Source organism: Thamnophis sirtalis, unplaced genomic scaffold (genome assembly GCF_051295495.1).
Source record: "Thamnophis sirtalis isolate CommonGarterSnake01/CBP01778 unplaced genomic scaffold, rThaSir2_p1.2 scaffold_4, whole genome shotgun sequence".
Taxonomy (NCBI): Eukaryota; Metazoa; Chordata; class Lepidosauria; order Squamata; family Natricidae; genus Thamnophis; species Thamnophis sirtalis.
Window position 1 is genome coordinate 59,554,838 of NW_028261384.1, and position 14,244 is coordinate 59,569,081.

The window sequence follows — 14,244 nt, forward strand, 5'->3', positions numbered from 1 at the left end:
AAGCCATGGAGTGCTTTAAAGGTCATAATTAGTACATTGAATCGCACTGGAAGACAACCGGCAACCATTGCAGGCCGCCTAAAAGGGGCGCAACATGGGAGCATCTAGGTATCCCCATGATAATCCGCGCGGCCGCATTCTGGACCAGTTGAAGCCTCCGGGTGCTCTTCATGGGCAGCCCTGTGTAGAGAGCATTACAGTAATCCAGGCGAGAAAGGATGAGGGTATGAGTGACTGTGCACAGAGCATCCCGATCCAGGAAGGGCACAACTGACGTACAAGGCTAACCTGGTAAAAGGCCCCCCTGGTCACGGCCATCAGGTGTTCTTCTAAACTAAGCCGCATATCCAGGAAGACTCCCAGATTGCGGGCCCTCTCTGAGAGGGCTAAAATTTCTCCCCCATCATAATTGGTGGAACAAGATGAACAAATCGGGATGACGGAAACCACAGCCACTCAGTCTTGGAGGGATTGAGCCTGAGCCTGTTCCTCCCCATCCAGATCTGCACAGCCTCCAGGCATCGGGACATCACGCCGAGGGCATCGTTTGGGTAGTTTTGGATAGAGATGAAAAGTTGGGTATCATCAGCATATTGATGATACCGTACCCCAAAACCATGGATGATCTCACCCAGTGGTTTCACATATATGTTGAACAGGAGGGGTGAGAGAACCGACCTCTGGGGCACCCCACAAATGATGCACCTTGGGGTTGATTCCTGCCCTCCAGTCAACACAAACAGGTAGGAGGTAGGTAGGAGGAGAACCACCGTAAAACGGTGCCCCCCACTCCCAACCCCCTGAGTTGTCTTAGTAGGATACCATGGTCGAGGGTATCGAAAGCTGCCAAGAGGTCTAATAGGACCAGAACAGAGGAGCAGTCCCTGTCCCGGGCCCGCCAGAGATCATCGACCAATGCGACCCATGCCGTCTCTGTGCTGTATCCAGGCCTGAAACCTGACTGAAAAGGAGCCAGGTAGACAGCAGGTACTTGGGAAGCTGACGTGCTACCGCACTCTTGACAACCTTCACTACAAAGCGAAGGTTGGAGACCGGCGATAGTTGGCTAAAGAAGCTGGGTCCAGGGAAGGCTTTTTAAGGAGGGGCCTCACCACTGCCTCCTTCAAGGCAGTGGGAAAGAACCCCTCTCTCAATGAAGCGTTGGTAATCGCCTGGAGCCAGCCTTGTGTCACCTCCGGAAGCTGAGACTAACCAAGAGGGACATGGGTCCAGCAGACAAGTGGCAGCACTGAGTCTCCCCATAATCCTGTCCATGGCCTCGGGGGTCGCAGGGCCAAACTCATCCCAGATGGTCTCTACAAGATTCATCCCTGTCGACTCACCTGAACCTACCCAGTCAGAGTCCAAGCCTGTCCAGATCTGAGCGATTTTATCCTGCAGATACTGAACAAATTCTTCAGCCCTACCCTGCAAGGGGTCATTCCCAGTTCCTTGGTTAAGTAAGGAGTGGGTCACCCTAAACAGGGCAGCTGGGCAGTTATCTGTGGATGCAATAAGAGCGGAAAAATGTTGCCTTTTTGCCGCTTTTATCACCACTAAGTAGGATTTAATATGAATTCTTACTAGTGTTCGATGAGATTCGGACTGGCTGGCCCTCCAACCACTCTCTAGGTATCTTTTCTGGCGTTTCATCTCCCGGAGCTCCTCGGTAAACCAGGGAGCCACCTGGGATTGACACCGGGTCAGAGGCCGCAAAAGCATAACACGACCCAAGGCCCCAGTGGCTGCCCTATCCCAGGCTTCCACTAGGGCTTTGGTCGAGTTGTGAGCAAGGGATTCAGGAAAGTCCCAACATCCATGAGGAACCTTTCAGGGTCCATCAGGTGCCTGGGGCGGAACCATCTAGTTGGTTCCACCTCCCTGCAGTAAGGGGTAGCAGTATGGAAGTCAAGCCTGATGAGGAAATGATCCGACCATGACAAGGATTAGATAGAAATATCCCCTAAATCTAGATCATTCATCCACTGCCCAGAGACAAATATCAGGTTGAGCGTGTGTCCCCCATTAATGGTGGTGTCTTGAATTAACAGAGTTAGGTCCATAGCCATCATGGAAGCCCTGAACTCCCGAGCTGACATGGATGTCTCACCAATGGAAGGCAGAGTGAAATCCCCCAGGATCATAAGCCTGGGGAAATCAACCGCCAATCCAGCTAAGATATTAAGCAGCTCCGGCAGGGCCGTTGAAACGTAGCAGGGAGACAGGTACGTAACAAAAAGGCCCACCTGAACTCCAAGGCCCCATTTCACAAAAAGGGACTCACACCCGCCTATCTGAGGCACAGTGACCTCCTGAGGTCCGAGACTTTCCCTAATAACCACCGCCACCCCCCCCCGCCCCTGCCCTGGGCTATCGGCTGGTGAAATGCCCAGAAACCTGGTGGGCATAATTCACTAAGGGGAACACCCCCCTCATGGCACAATCTGGTCTCCGTAATCCATTTCAAGAGTCTTTACTTTCTCAAGTTAGGAGAGGAGCCATTACTATAATTGTGACTATACTTTTCCTCACCTGGCTTGTCTGGTGATCACGTCGTCTTGTCAAATGAGCATATGGAGCCACATTCAAGCCTGCTATTGAAAGGGCTGAAATTCTGCTCTCAATATCTGAAATCTTAAAAGAACTATACATTTTAAAAAGAGAATCAAAATAAGTGAAGAAGAAGTGCAGATTACTGAACTGTACATCTCTAACTGGCACCTACTTGAAAATCATTTAAATTCCATTTTCTTTTTCTTTCTGGAGTCTTAATATTACCCAGTAATATTTATCTATATAAAGCATATATTTTTCCTTTACATATATATCTATGAACAATGGATTTATATTTGGAGTTTAAGTATAAAACATATGTAAGTTATTAAGTCCATGCAGTGAATAGCTTGTTGTCAATATTACCTGAAGCTCTGCATGATGAACTTGTGCTGCAGCTGTTGCCACTTGGTCCTCTAGATCAGCTAGTTCGGCTTCTGCAGTAATGGTGTTAATTTTATGAGCTGCATCCTCAAGTTCATTTAGCTGACTCTCCAGGCCATACACACTGCCAGCTGCCAGATAGACCTAAATAGACCATGTACAACGATCAAGTTATACCTTCAGATTTGTGGAATCTTATAAAGCATTACAGTTTTAAGTTCCAACTCACATATTATTTAATTACCTTTAACGAGGTGCTGTATAAAATATGACCATCCTACTTATATGTTGATCATTTTAAATATTGGAACACAAGATTAGAATATTATGAAAAAAGGGGACAAAGCAAAGAATATTGCTTCTAGATAAATAAAAGAGAAAGCAGAGATTTAATGTGAAATGGTTCCAAATGAACACATGAAGAAAGGAAAAGGATAAATGGAGAAAAGTTATACAGGAATCAAGAAATTAATAAACCTGGTATATAATCTGTGAGGGATTTTCAATTTGTAAATAGAGAAACAAAATTTCAATTTCAATTTAATTTCAATTTATTGAGTTTGTATGCCGCCCTATTCCCGAGAGACAATAAAAAAGGGAGGGGATACAAAAAATAAAATAAAAACAACAATTTAAAATTCTACAACAGCCATAACCTCGGATGGGGCTGGATAGTTCAACAGCCCCAGGCCTGCCGGAACAGCCAGGTCTTAACCTCTTTGCGGAAGGCCAGAAGGGTAGTAAGGATCCGGATCTCCATGGGGAGATCGTTCCAGAGGGCTGGAGCAGCCACAGAGAAGGCCCTCCCCCGAGGAGTCGCCAGCCGACATTGGCCGGCAGATGGAATTCGGAGGAGGCCTAATCTGTGGGATCTAATAGGTCTTTGGGAGGTAACTGGCAGGAGGCGGTCTCTCAAGTACCCAGGTCCAATATCATGTAGGGCTTTAAAAGTAATGGCTAGCACCTTGAAGCGTGTCCGGAGACCAATAGGCAGCCAGTGCAGCTCGCAGAGGATAGGTGTAATGTGGGTGTACCGAGGTGCACCCATAATCGCTCGCGCGGCTGCGTTCTGGACAAGCTGAAGTCTTCAAACACTCTTCAAGGGAAGCCCCATGTAGAGCGCGTTACAGTAATACAGTCTTGAGGTGACGAGGGCGTGAGTGACTATCCGAAGGCCTCCCGGTCCAGGTAGGGCCGCAATTGGTGCACCAGGCGAACCTGGGCAAAGGTTCCCCTGGTCACAGCCGACAGATGATGTTCTAGAGTCAGCTGCGTATCCAGGAGGACTCCCAAATTGCGAGCCCTCTCTGAGGGGCGTATAATTTCACCCCCCAGGCTGAGAGATGGCATAGCTGGACCATCTTTGGGAGGGAGCATCAATAGCCACGCGGTCTTGTCGGGGTTGAGCGCCAGCTTGTTCGTTCCCATTCAGACCCTAACAGCCTCCAGCACTGGCCCATCACTTCTACCGCTTCACTGAGTTGGCACGGGGCGGACAGATACAGCTGTGTATCGTCCGCATATTGATGGTATTTAATCCTGTGCTGGCATATGATCTCACCCAGCGGCTTCATGTAGATGTTAAATAGGAGGGGGGACAGGACCGAACCCTGCAGCACCCCAACGTTGAGGGGCCTAGGGGTCGATCTCTGTCCTCCGACCAACACCGACTGCGACCTGTCCGAGAGGTAGGAGGAGAACCACCGAAGAATGGTGCCTCCCACTCCCACAACCGTCGCAGAAGGATACCATGGTCGATGGTATCGAAGGCTGCTGAGAGGTCAAGAAGCACCAGGATAGAGGACTGGCCCCTATCCCTGGCTCGCCAGAGATCATCGATCAGCGCGACCAAAGCAGTTTCTGTGCTGTAGCCAGGCCTGAAACCGGACTGAAAGGAATCCAGATAATCGGTTTCATCCAAGGACCGTCGGAGTTGAAAGGCCACCACTTTGTCATTGAAAATGAATTTCTTCATTGAAAATGAATTTTCAAAACTGATATAAGATGTGAAATAGAGAGACAGATGTGCATCATGACAGCATATTGCATAGTTTCTTATTTATTTTTGAGCAAATGTTTTAGATAAGGCAGACATTAAGGAGAATCTACTTGGGATCAGATATGAGCTTCCTAAAGTCATTTTAGTAATTCCAAATGAATTGCTGCCATTTTCTACAAAAATGAAGTGCTCCCATTTTCTAACGCTTTCAAAACATTCAATGCCATGAATAGTTATATACATACAGTTACATATCTGCCACTCTTACATTTTCTTCCAATGCTGTGAGCTGCCCATCAAGCTGGATAAGGTTTGTGCCTAATGGGAATTCTCTGTTCCTTCTTTCATATGTTTCTGCTGGGAAATCATATAGTTTTGTGGATTCTGCAATGAATTCTTCTGTTGCATTGATTACTTTTAGGACTTCAGTAGATATGTTGCAGAGAGAGGCTGCAGGATATTTCTGTTTTAAAGATAAAGAATGGATACTAGAAAAAATACTAGTTTGGAAAAACTATGTTGTTTTCTATTGGATATCTGGAAAGATGGACAGATGGATGAATAGATAGATTTATAGACAGGCAGACAGGCCCAAAGGAAGCTACTGTTTTTATGGGTCATCTTTCCTACTGTAGTCTTTTGGGGGTCTCATTTTATATATATTACCTTCTACAGAATGATCCCCTGAGTGTACACGGTCACAGAAAGTATTGGATTAGAAGTCAGGTGATCAAGTCTGCTTTCCCCTATGGAAGGTAATGGCAATTTTTGGACAGTCTCAGCCAAACTTACCTCACAGGATTGTTGTGGAGGAGAAAAGAGGGAGTAAGAACTATGATTTCTTCAGAAAAATTAGAATGTTTTAAAAATTCCCTTCTCACTCTTAGGGGTCAAATGTGTCTTCTCAATCTTAGATCATCTACCAGAGTCCTGGAAAGAGAGCTCTGATATTGTTTTTGGGATATGTTGGGCCACTCTCTCCATATGTGCGCAGATACAGGGGGAGGGGTAAGTAATATGCAGGTATGCATGCAGGCTAATATTTTATACAAAAGAAATTTTGTATACAAAACAGAATTTTAAAAATATTATTCAACATTTGTTCTCATAAAGGAATTATGAAAAAAGAAACAATTATTTAATAGTATCTGCATAAGAAAACTGATAATCACTGAATTCAGGTAGATATATTTGACAATCAAATCATTTTGGGCCCTGCATGCTTAAAATATTTGATTTATTTTTATTCAATTGTATTTGCCATAAGGCCTATAGGACCTTCTGACAATGATAATGCATAATAAAAACAAAACAATATATATTTAAAATAATAATGCAAATTGTAAAATGTGTTTCCACTTTATTAGTTTCTCATTACTTTCTTTCCAGAAAACTGTACACTAGAATCCCCTAAACTTTTCATCACATAGAAGTGAGGTACAGTATATGCCTAAATGCATTATTTCATCCTAAAAAAAGAGGTTTAGGAAGAATGATGCAAAAATTATGGTGGTGGTGGTGGTGGTGGTGGTGATGATGATGATGATGATGATGATGATGATGATGATGATGATGATGATAATGATAATAATAAACAAACTGGTGCGAACATCAGCCTGAAAAAGTCACCGAAAAACAGATGGTCAAGATCTTGTGGGATTTCCGTATACAAACGGACAAAATACTGGCACATAATACATCAGACATCACACTGGTTGAGAAAAATAAGGTCACAATCATAGACATCGCAATACCAGGTGATAGCAGGGTCACCGAGAAGGAACATGAAAAAAACATGAAATATCAGGACTTAAAAATCGAAATTCAATGACTATGGCACAAACCAGCAGTGGTAATTCCAGTGGTAATTGGCACACTGGGTGCTATTCCAAAAGCACTGGAATTACATTTAAAACAGTTAAAAATTGACAAAATCACCATCAGTCAAATGCAAAAAGCCGCACTGCTTGGATCTGCACGCATATTACGAAAATACGTTACAATGTCCTAAGCCCCTGGGTGGGGCCCAACTAGTAAACAATGCCAAATCCGGCGAAACAACTAGCCACTGTGATACAATTGTAAAATAATAATAATAATAAAAATTAAGAGAAGCAGAAGCCATCTTGATCCTTTGTTCTCCTTTTCGCAAAAAAATCCAAAACAACTTTGTATTTTCCCAGCTTTTGATTTTATCTCCCCCCCACCTTGTTACCTTAATGTCCAGTTCCAAAATTACAGTTAGTTATACAGTTCTTATTTCAGAGTTCTGGTCCACCTTAAATTTAGCTAATTCAGCTAATGTGAAGAAGAAGAGAAGCAGGAACAATCTTGATCATTTGTTCTCCCTTTGGCGAAAACACCTTCATATTTTCCCAGTTCTTTATTTTATTTTATTTTTCCCCCTTGTTACTTTCCACTTCTCATTAGTTATAGTTGCTTAAAATATATTAATTGGAACGAACTCAAACATAGCAAGTCTCCAGTATGTTTCTCTTTGCCTCCTGCTTTTTCCAAATTCTAATTATGACAATTGGCTAATTAAAACTTCCTGCTCAGAGTTTCATATTCCATTTGCTGCACAGGCAAGATTAGGTTATTAGTGAGAAAATAGTGTTTTTTTATTGACCCCCCCCCCATTACATGCCACCTCTCATTAATTGGAGCTGCTTAAGATATGTTAGTTAGAAGAAACTCCAACAAAGCAAATCTCCTGGTATGTTTTGGTTTCCATTTCACCCTCTTAATCTCTTTTAAAGACACAATCTTTTCAAATGCAAATCCAAATTTAAAGTTTGAGTTTGAATGGGTTTGTCACTTCTCTGCTTTTTCCTTTCTGTCTCCAAATTGTTTAAAGCAAATGGCTCTTTTGGGGCTAGTGATTTAACTCTCCATTTTTCCTGTGTTTCTTTCTTTCTGCCAAAATCCTGATCTGTACATCAATATCATTTATACTTTCAAGGTTCTTTGTTTTTTCGAAATTCTGATTTATGACTGTGGGCTAATTAGTTCTTCTTACCAAGCTTTTCATCCCATCTCCTGCATGCTACTGCTCAGTTGCTTTGGCCTGAAGTCAGCTTCTTCTTCAGCTGTGTTGCCATGCTGCTTCCCTGACATCGATTCAAAGAGCAAAACTCCAACCTACAAGGGACCTGTTGTACTCCTTCTGGGTCTGATGAGACTCCCCCCCCCTCAGGGAGGTTCTGATCCAAAAAGGATCCTGGCATTGGTTTGTCAGACAGAGTTAATGTGAGGCTCTTCAAAGCTCACACCTCCCTCATCTGTCCAGCTGAAGAACTTCCGATCATTTCAAGGAGTTCAATTCTGAGTGGCTCAAGTTGACTCAGTCTTCCATCCTTCTATCTATGGATGGATAAAACATTTAAAAAGGCAAGAGACTACATGGTTAAAGCTACCATCTTGGCTTTTTAAACTCCTATCTGCAGAGGCCCCTGCGCTATTACTTGTTAGCATAGTGTTATATTTTTAACTTATTTTAAAAGTACTCTCTGTTATATAGATTAACCGTGAAGAAAATGGATCACTATGGATAAGGAAAATAACAGGAGAAGCATCATATTAGAGATAATAAGACCTTCCATATTTTAGCCAAATATTCTAGTGATAATAGAACTAGTAGGCAACTTTTCTCTTTAAAAGTTTGGTATCACCAGCTTGAATTACAATATACTTATGTACAACTCATGGTTTTCCATATTTTGCATTTACTTTTTTGAATGCCATTTAGTATGAAAAATACCAGTAATATTAAAGGAAGAAATCAATTTTGCTGTATTGAACGGCTGGGGAAAAGGATTGCCTTTACATTTACTGAGTTAATTTTAAAAAAAACCTCAAAAAGTTGCTTTAAATATTTTCACTGACAGTTTGGTCAATCTTTAAAGAAGTCTCCAACCCACATTGCAACTTTTTAAGGTAAGTTGCTCTTGAAAGCTATTTATTAAAGCTTTGACCTTTATGTCTTGCTATAGTAAGAGAGGAAGAATAGACCCAAAATTTGCAGTATTTGTAATACACACACAAACTCTCTCTCTCTCTCTCTCTCTCTCTCTCTCTCTCTCTCTCCTTCCTCCCTCCCTCCCTCCCTCCCTCCCTACCTCTATCATCATCATCATCATCATCATCATCATCATCATCATCATCATCATCATCATCATCATAACAGAATTGTATCACAGCGGCCGGTTGTTTCGCCGGATTTGGCATTGGTTACTAGTCGGGCTCCACCCAGGGGCCTAGGGCGTCGTAACATATTTTCGTAATATGCGTGCAGATCCAAGCAGTGTGGCTTTTTGCATTGGACTGATGGTGATTTTGTCAATTTTTAACTGTTTTAAATGTAATTCCAGTGCTTTTGGAATAGCACCCAATGTGCCAATTACCACTGGAATTACCACTGCTGGTTTGTGCCATAATCGTTGAATTTCGATTTTTAAGTCCTGGTATTTTGCGATTTTTTCATGTTCCTTCTCGGTGACCCTGCTATCACCTGGTATTGCGATGTCTATGATTGTGACCTTATTTTTCTCAACCAGTGTGCTGTCTGGTGTATTATGCACCAGTATTTTGTCCGTTTGTATACGGAAATCCCACAAGATCTTGACCATCTGATTTTCAGTGACTTTTTCAGGCTGATGTTCCCACCAGTTTGTTGCTGTTTTAATATTATAATTTTTACACAAATTCCAATGGATCATTTATGCTACTGAATTGTGCCGCAATTTATAATCAGTCTGCGTGATTTTTTTACAGCAGCTGAGTATGTGATCAACAGTTTCATCAACTTCTTTGCAAAGTCTGCATTTGGCATCATCAGAGGATTTTTCGATTTTGGCCTTAACGGCATTTGTGCGGATAGCTTGTTCTTCCGCAGCCAGGATTAGTGACTCTGTTTCTTTCTTTAATGTACCTGTTGTTAACCATAACCAAGTTTGTTCACTGTCCACTTTATCTTTTATTTTTTCCAGAAATTGGCCATGCAGTGCTTTGTTCTGCCAATTCTCCATTCTTGATTTTATCACATCTTTTCTGTATTCTTGTTTCGTCTGTTGGACCTTCAGTAGATTTTTGTTCTTTACTTCGATTAATAGATGTTCTTGACTTTCTTTTAAATAATCATCCAGTGCATGTTTTTCTTCTTCAACTGTTTGCTTCACTTGTAATAATCCTCTGCCACCTGATTTTCGGGGCAGGTGTAGTCTATCAGTATCACCACGTGGATGTAAACTGTAGTGCATTGTCATAAGTTTCCTGGTTTTTCGGTCCAAAATGTCCAAATCAGCTTGTGTCCAGTTAACTATACCAGCTGTGTATCTTATAACTGGTATTGCCCAGGTATTTATGGCCTTGATTGTATTTCCACCATTCAATTTAGATTTCAAAATTTTTCTAACTCTGTTGGTGTACTCTCGCCTGACAATAGTTTTTATTTCTCCATGCTTGATGTTATCCAACTGCAGAATGCTTAAGTATTTGTAGGCTTCATTTTCGTTGCATTTAATTAGTTGGCCATTGGGCATTTCAATTCCCTCACATGCAGTGATTTTGTCCCTTTTTATAGATACAGTGGCGCATTTTTCCATTCCAAACTGCATTGAAATATCGGTGCTGAATACTCGGACTGTGTTTGTCAATGATTGGATTTCTATTTCTGACTTTCCATAGAGTTTCAAATCATCCATATATAGTAAATGTGAAATTTTTTCAGCTTCTTTGGCTGTTTGGTAGCCTAATTTCATTTTTTTTAAGATTACTGATAGTGGGATCATTGCGATGATGAAGAGGTGAAAGTGAATCACCCTGGAAAATTCCTCGCTTGATATTAACCATTCCGTAGATCTCATTCCCTACTGCCAACTCAGTTCTCCATTGTTTCATCACCTTATCAGTAAAGGATGTAATATTTTTGCTAATGCCAGTTGTTTCTAAGCATTTTATGATCCAACTATGTGGCAGTGAGTCAAATGCCTCTTTGTAATCAATCGACCATATTCAAGTTTGTTTTTCTGTTCTTACAATTTTCTAATATCATTTAATCAATTAGGAGCTGATCTTTTGTGCCCCTGATCCTTCTTTTGTTGCCTTTTTGCTCTACTGGCAAGATGTTGTTTGTTTCCAAATAATCCATCATGTTATCTGCAATAATGCCTGTGAGTAATTTGAAGGTATTTGGCAAGCATGTTATTGGTCTGTAGTTTTCAGGTGTATTCCTTTAGTTGCATCTTTCTGAATCAAGTATGTTTTTCCAGTTGTCAACCATTCATCAATTTGGCCCTTTTGTAAAATTTCATTCAGTTGCCTGGCCAATATTGCATGTAAACTGGTCAGATATTTGAGCCAGAAACCATGTAATTGGTCCTTTCCAGGTGATGTCCAATTCTTTACCTTTTTTACTCAATTTTTGACCATCTCAGTTGTTATTTCTAATACTTGCATTTGTTTGTTGCCAATGCTTTTCTCAAAGTCATGTATTCACTTTGCTTTCTTATTGTAGTCCTTTGCATTTTCCCACAATTCTTTCCAGAATTCAACTGTGGCCTGCTTTTCTGGTTTTTCACTTTTGGTGTCACCATTCACATTAAGACTTTGATAAAAAGGCCGTTGGTCTGATCGAAATTGCTAATTTTGTTTATATTGGATGATTCGTGCCTCATATCTTTCAATTTTTTTAGCTGTTACTGTTATCTGCTGTTTTACAATCTCTACAGCTTCATTGATGTTTCTTGTATCCAATCTATATCTTCTGATTAGCCGATCTATGATTTTGTTGTTTTTAAGCCGTTGCTCATGCATGTTCTTTAAGTTACTAGCATCTGCCCTTAATTTTTTGATTTTTTGTTCTAATCGGATTTTCCACTTTGGCTTTGATGCTTTTTCTGTTGTGTGACTAAGTACTTTGATTTTAATGCCTAGTTCATTAGTGACTACATTAACTGATTCTTTTCCAAGATGGATCCCGATTCAATTGTTGAAAACACTGCATTAACCATTTTCATGATAGGGGCCAAAATTTTCTTAGGCACAGTTTTTAGTGATGGTAAACGTTGCCTTTCCTCATTAAGCAGAAAATGCTCCATGATCTTATCCTTCAATTCTTTTTGTTTTTGAGTTAGTTCATCAGTATTGTTCAGTGATAATTGGTTCTAGTGGTGGTGGTGTTATTTCCTCTCCAAGAGCTTCTTCTGGGAGTTCTACTATAATGTCTTTAGTTGTGTCTTGAATATCAGTTATTTCTGCTTGTGATATTGTTTTTTTGGTTTTGCAATTTGCCTGAATTTCCTGAAGTTCAACTTCACTAAACACTTTATTCCGTATAATAAATCGCCTTTGATCTGCTAGTCGTTGTTCACTAACATTTGAATCTGGATATTGTTCTTTCTATAATTCATACATTTGCTTTAAATAACCTCTTTTTTCTGGCTCTGAGTTGTAGTAACAGGCCATTATGGCACGGTTTTCATCTGCACTATATTTTTGTCGTTTTGTTGGTTGGTTCACTTGTAGCCCACTTGTCAACGGATGTCCAGGGACCTCAACATCCGCCACGGCCCTTGTTAACCCACGCGACGACTGATGCGGTATAAAATTTTTGTTCGTTTCTTTCACAATATTGTATGGGTTGGCGGGGTTTTTTTATGGGGCCAGTTGCCAACCTGACCCCAACCCTCCTCCTTTCTCATCCGGGCTTGGGACCGGCAACGGCGGAGTTGTTGTTGTTGTTGATGATGATGTTGTTGTTGTTATTATTATTATACAATTATATCACAGCGGCCAGTTGTTTCGTCGGATTTGGCATTGGTTACTAGTCGGGCCCCACCCAGGGGCCTAGGACGTCGTAACGTATTTTCGTAATATGTGTGCAGATCCAAGCAGTGTGGCTTTTTGCATTTGACTGATGGTGATTTTGTCAATTTTTAACTGTTTTAAATGTAATTCCAGTGCTTTTGGAATAGCACCCAATGTGCCAATTACCACTGGAATTACCACTGCTGGTTTGTGCCATAGTCGTTGAATTTCGATTTTTAAGTCCTGGTATTTTGCGATTTTTTCATGTTCCTTCTCGGTGACCCTGCTATCACCTGGTATTGCGATGTCTATGATTGTGACCTTATTTTTCTCAACCAGTGTGCTGTCTGGTGTATTATGCGCCAGTATTTTGTCGGTTTGTATACGGAAATCCCACAAGATCTTGACCATCTGATTTTCAGTGACTTTTTCAGGCTGATGTTCCCACCAGTTTGTTGCTGTTTTAATATTATAATTTTTGCACAAATTCCAATGGATCATTTGTGCTACTGAATTGTGCCGCAATTTATAATCAGTCTGCACGATTTTTTTACAGCAGCTGAGTATGTGATCAACAGTTTCATCAACTTCTTTGCAAAGTCTGCATTTGGCATCATCAGAGGATTTTTTGATTTTGGTCTTAACGGCATTTGTGCGGATAGATTGTTCTTGCGCAGCCAGGATTAGTGACTCTGTTTCTTTCTTTAATGTACCTGTTGTTAACCATAACCAAGTTTGTTCACTGTCCACTTTATCTTTTATTTTTTCCAGAAATTGGCCATGCAGTGCTTTGTTGTGCCAACTCTCCATTCTTGATTTTATCACATCTTTTCTGTATTCTTGTTTCGTCTGTTGGGCCTTCAGTAGATTTTTGTTCTTTACTTCGATTAATAGATGTTCTTGACTTTCTTTTAAGTAATCATCCAGTGCATGTTTTTCTTCTTCAACTGTTTGCTTCACTTGTAATAATCCTCTGCCACCTGATTTTTGGGGCAGGTGTAGTCGATCAGTATCACCATGTGGATGTAAACTGTATTATTATTATTATTATTATTATTATACAATTGTATCACAGCGGCCAGTTGTTTCGCCGGATTTGGCATTGGTTACTAGTCGGGCCCCACCCAGGGGCCTAGGACGTTGTAATGTATTTTCGTAATATGCGTGCAGATCCAAGCAGTGCGGCTTTTTGCATTTGACTGATGGTGATTTTGTCAATTTTTAACTGTTTTAAATGTAATTCCAGTGCTTTTGGAATAGCACCCAGTGTGCCAATTACCACTGGAATTATCACTGCTGGTTTGTGCCATAGTCGTTGAATTTCGATTTTTAAGTCCTGGTATCTTGCGATTTTTTCATGTTCCTTCTCGGCGACCCTGCTATCACCTGGTATTGCGATGTCTATGATTGTGACCTTATTTTTCTCAACCAGTGTGATGTCTGGTGTATTATGCGCCAGTATTTTGTCGGTTTGTATACGGAAATCCCACAAGATCTTGACC

At 41.2% G+C, this 14,244-nt stretch overlaps 1 protein-coding gene across 5 annotated transcripts in view; it reads right to left on the reverse strand.

Annotated features, from left to right (window-relative positions):
* The window catches only part of MYRIP (myosin VIIA and Rab interacting protein), a 236,258-nt gene that overhangs the window by 18,337 nt on the left and 203,677 nt on the right, over nt 1-14,244 (reverse strand). For all 5 annotated transcript variants that reach the window (XM_087713000.1, XM_087712998.1, XM_087712997.1 and 2 more), the window contains 3 exons: nt 5,205-5,399; nt 2,920-3,081; nt 2,533-2,634 (listed from right to left, as the gene is read on the reverse strand). In XM_087713000.1, the coding sequence (XP_087569126.1) occupies nt 2,533-2,634; nt 2,920-3,081; nt 5,205-5,399 (459 nt within the window). The remainder of the gene's footprint in view (nt 1-2,532; nt 2,635-2,919; nt 3,082-5,204; nt 5,400-14,244) is intronic.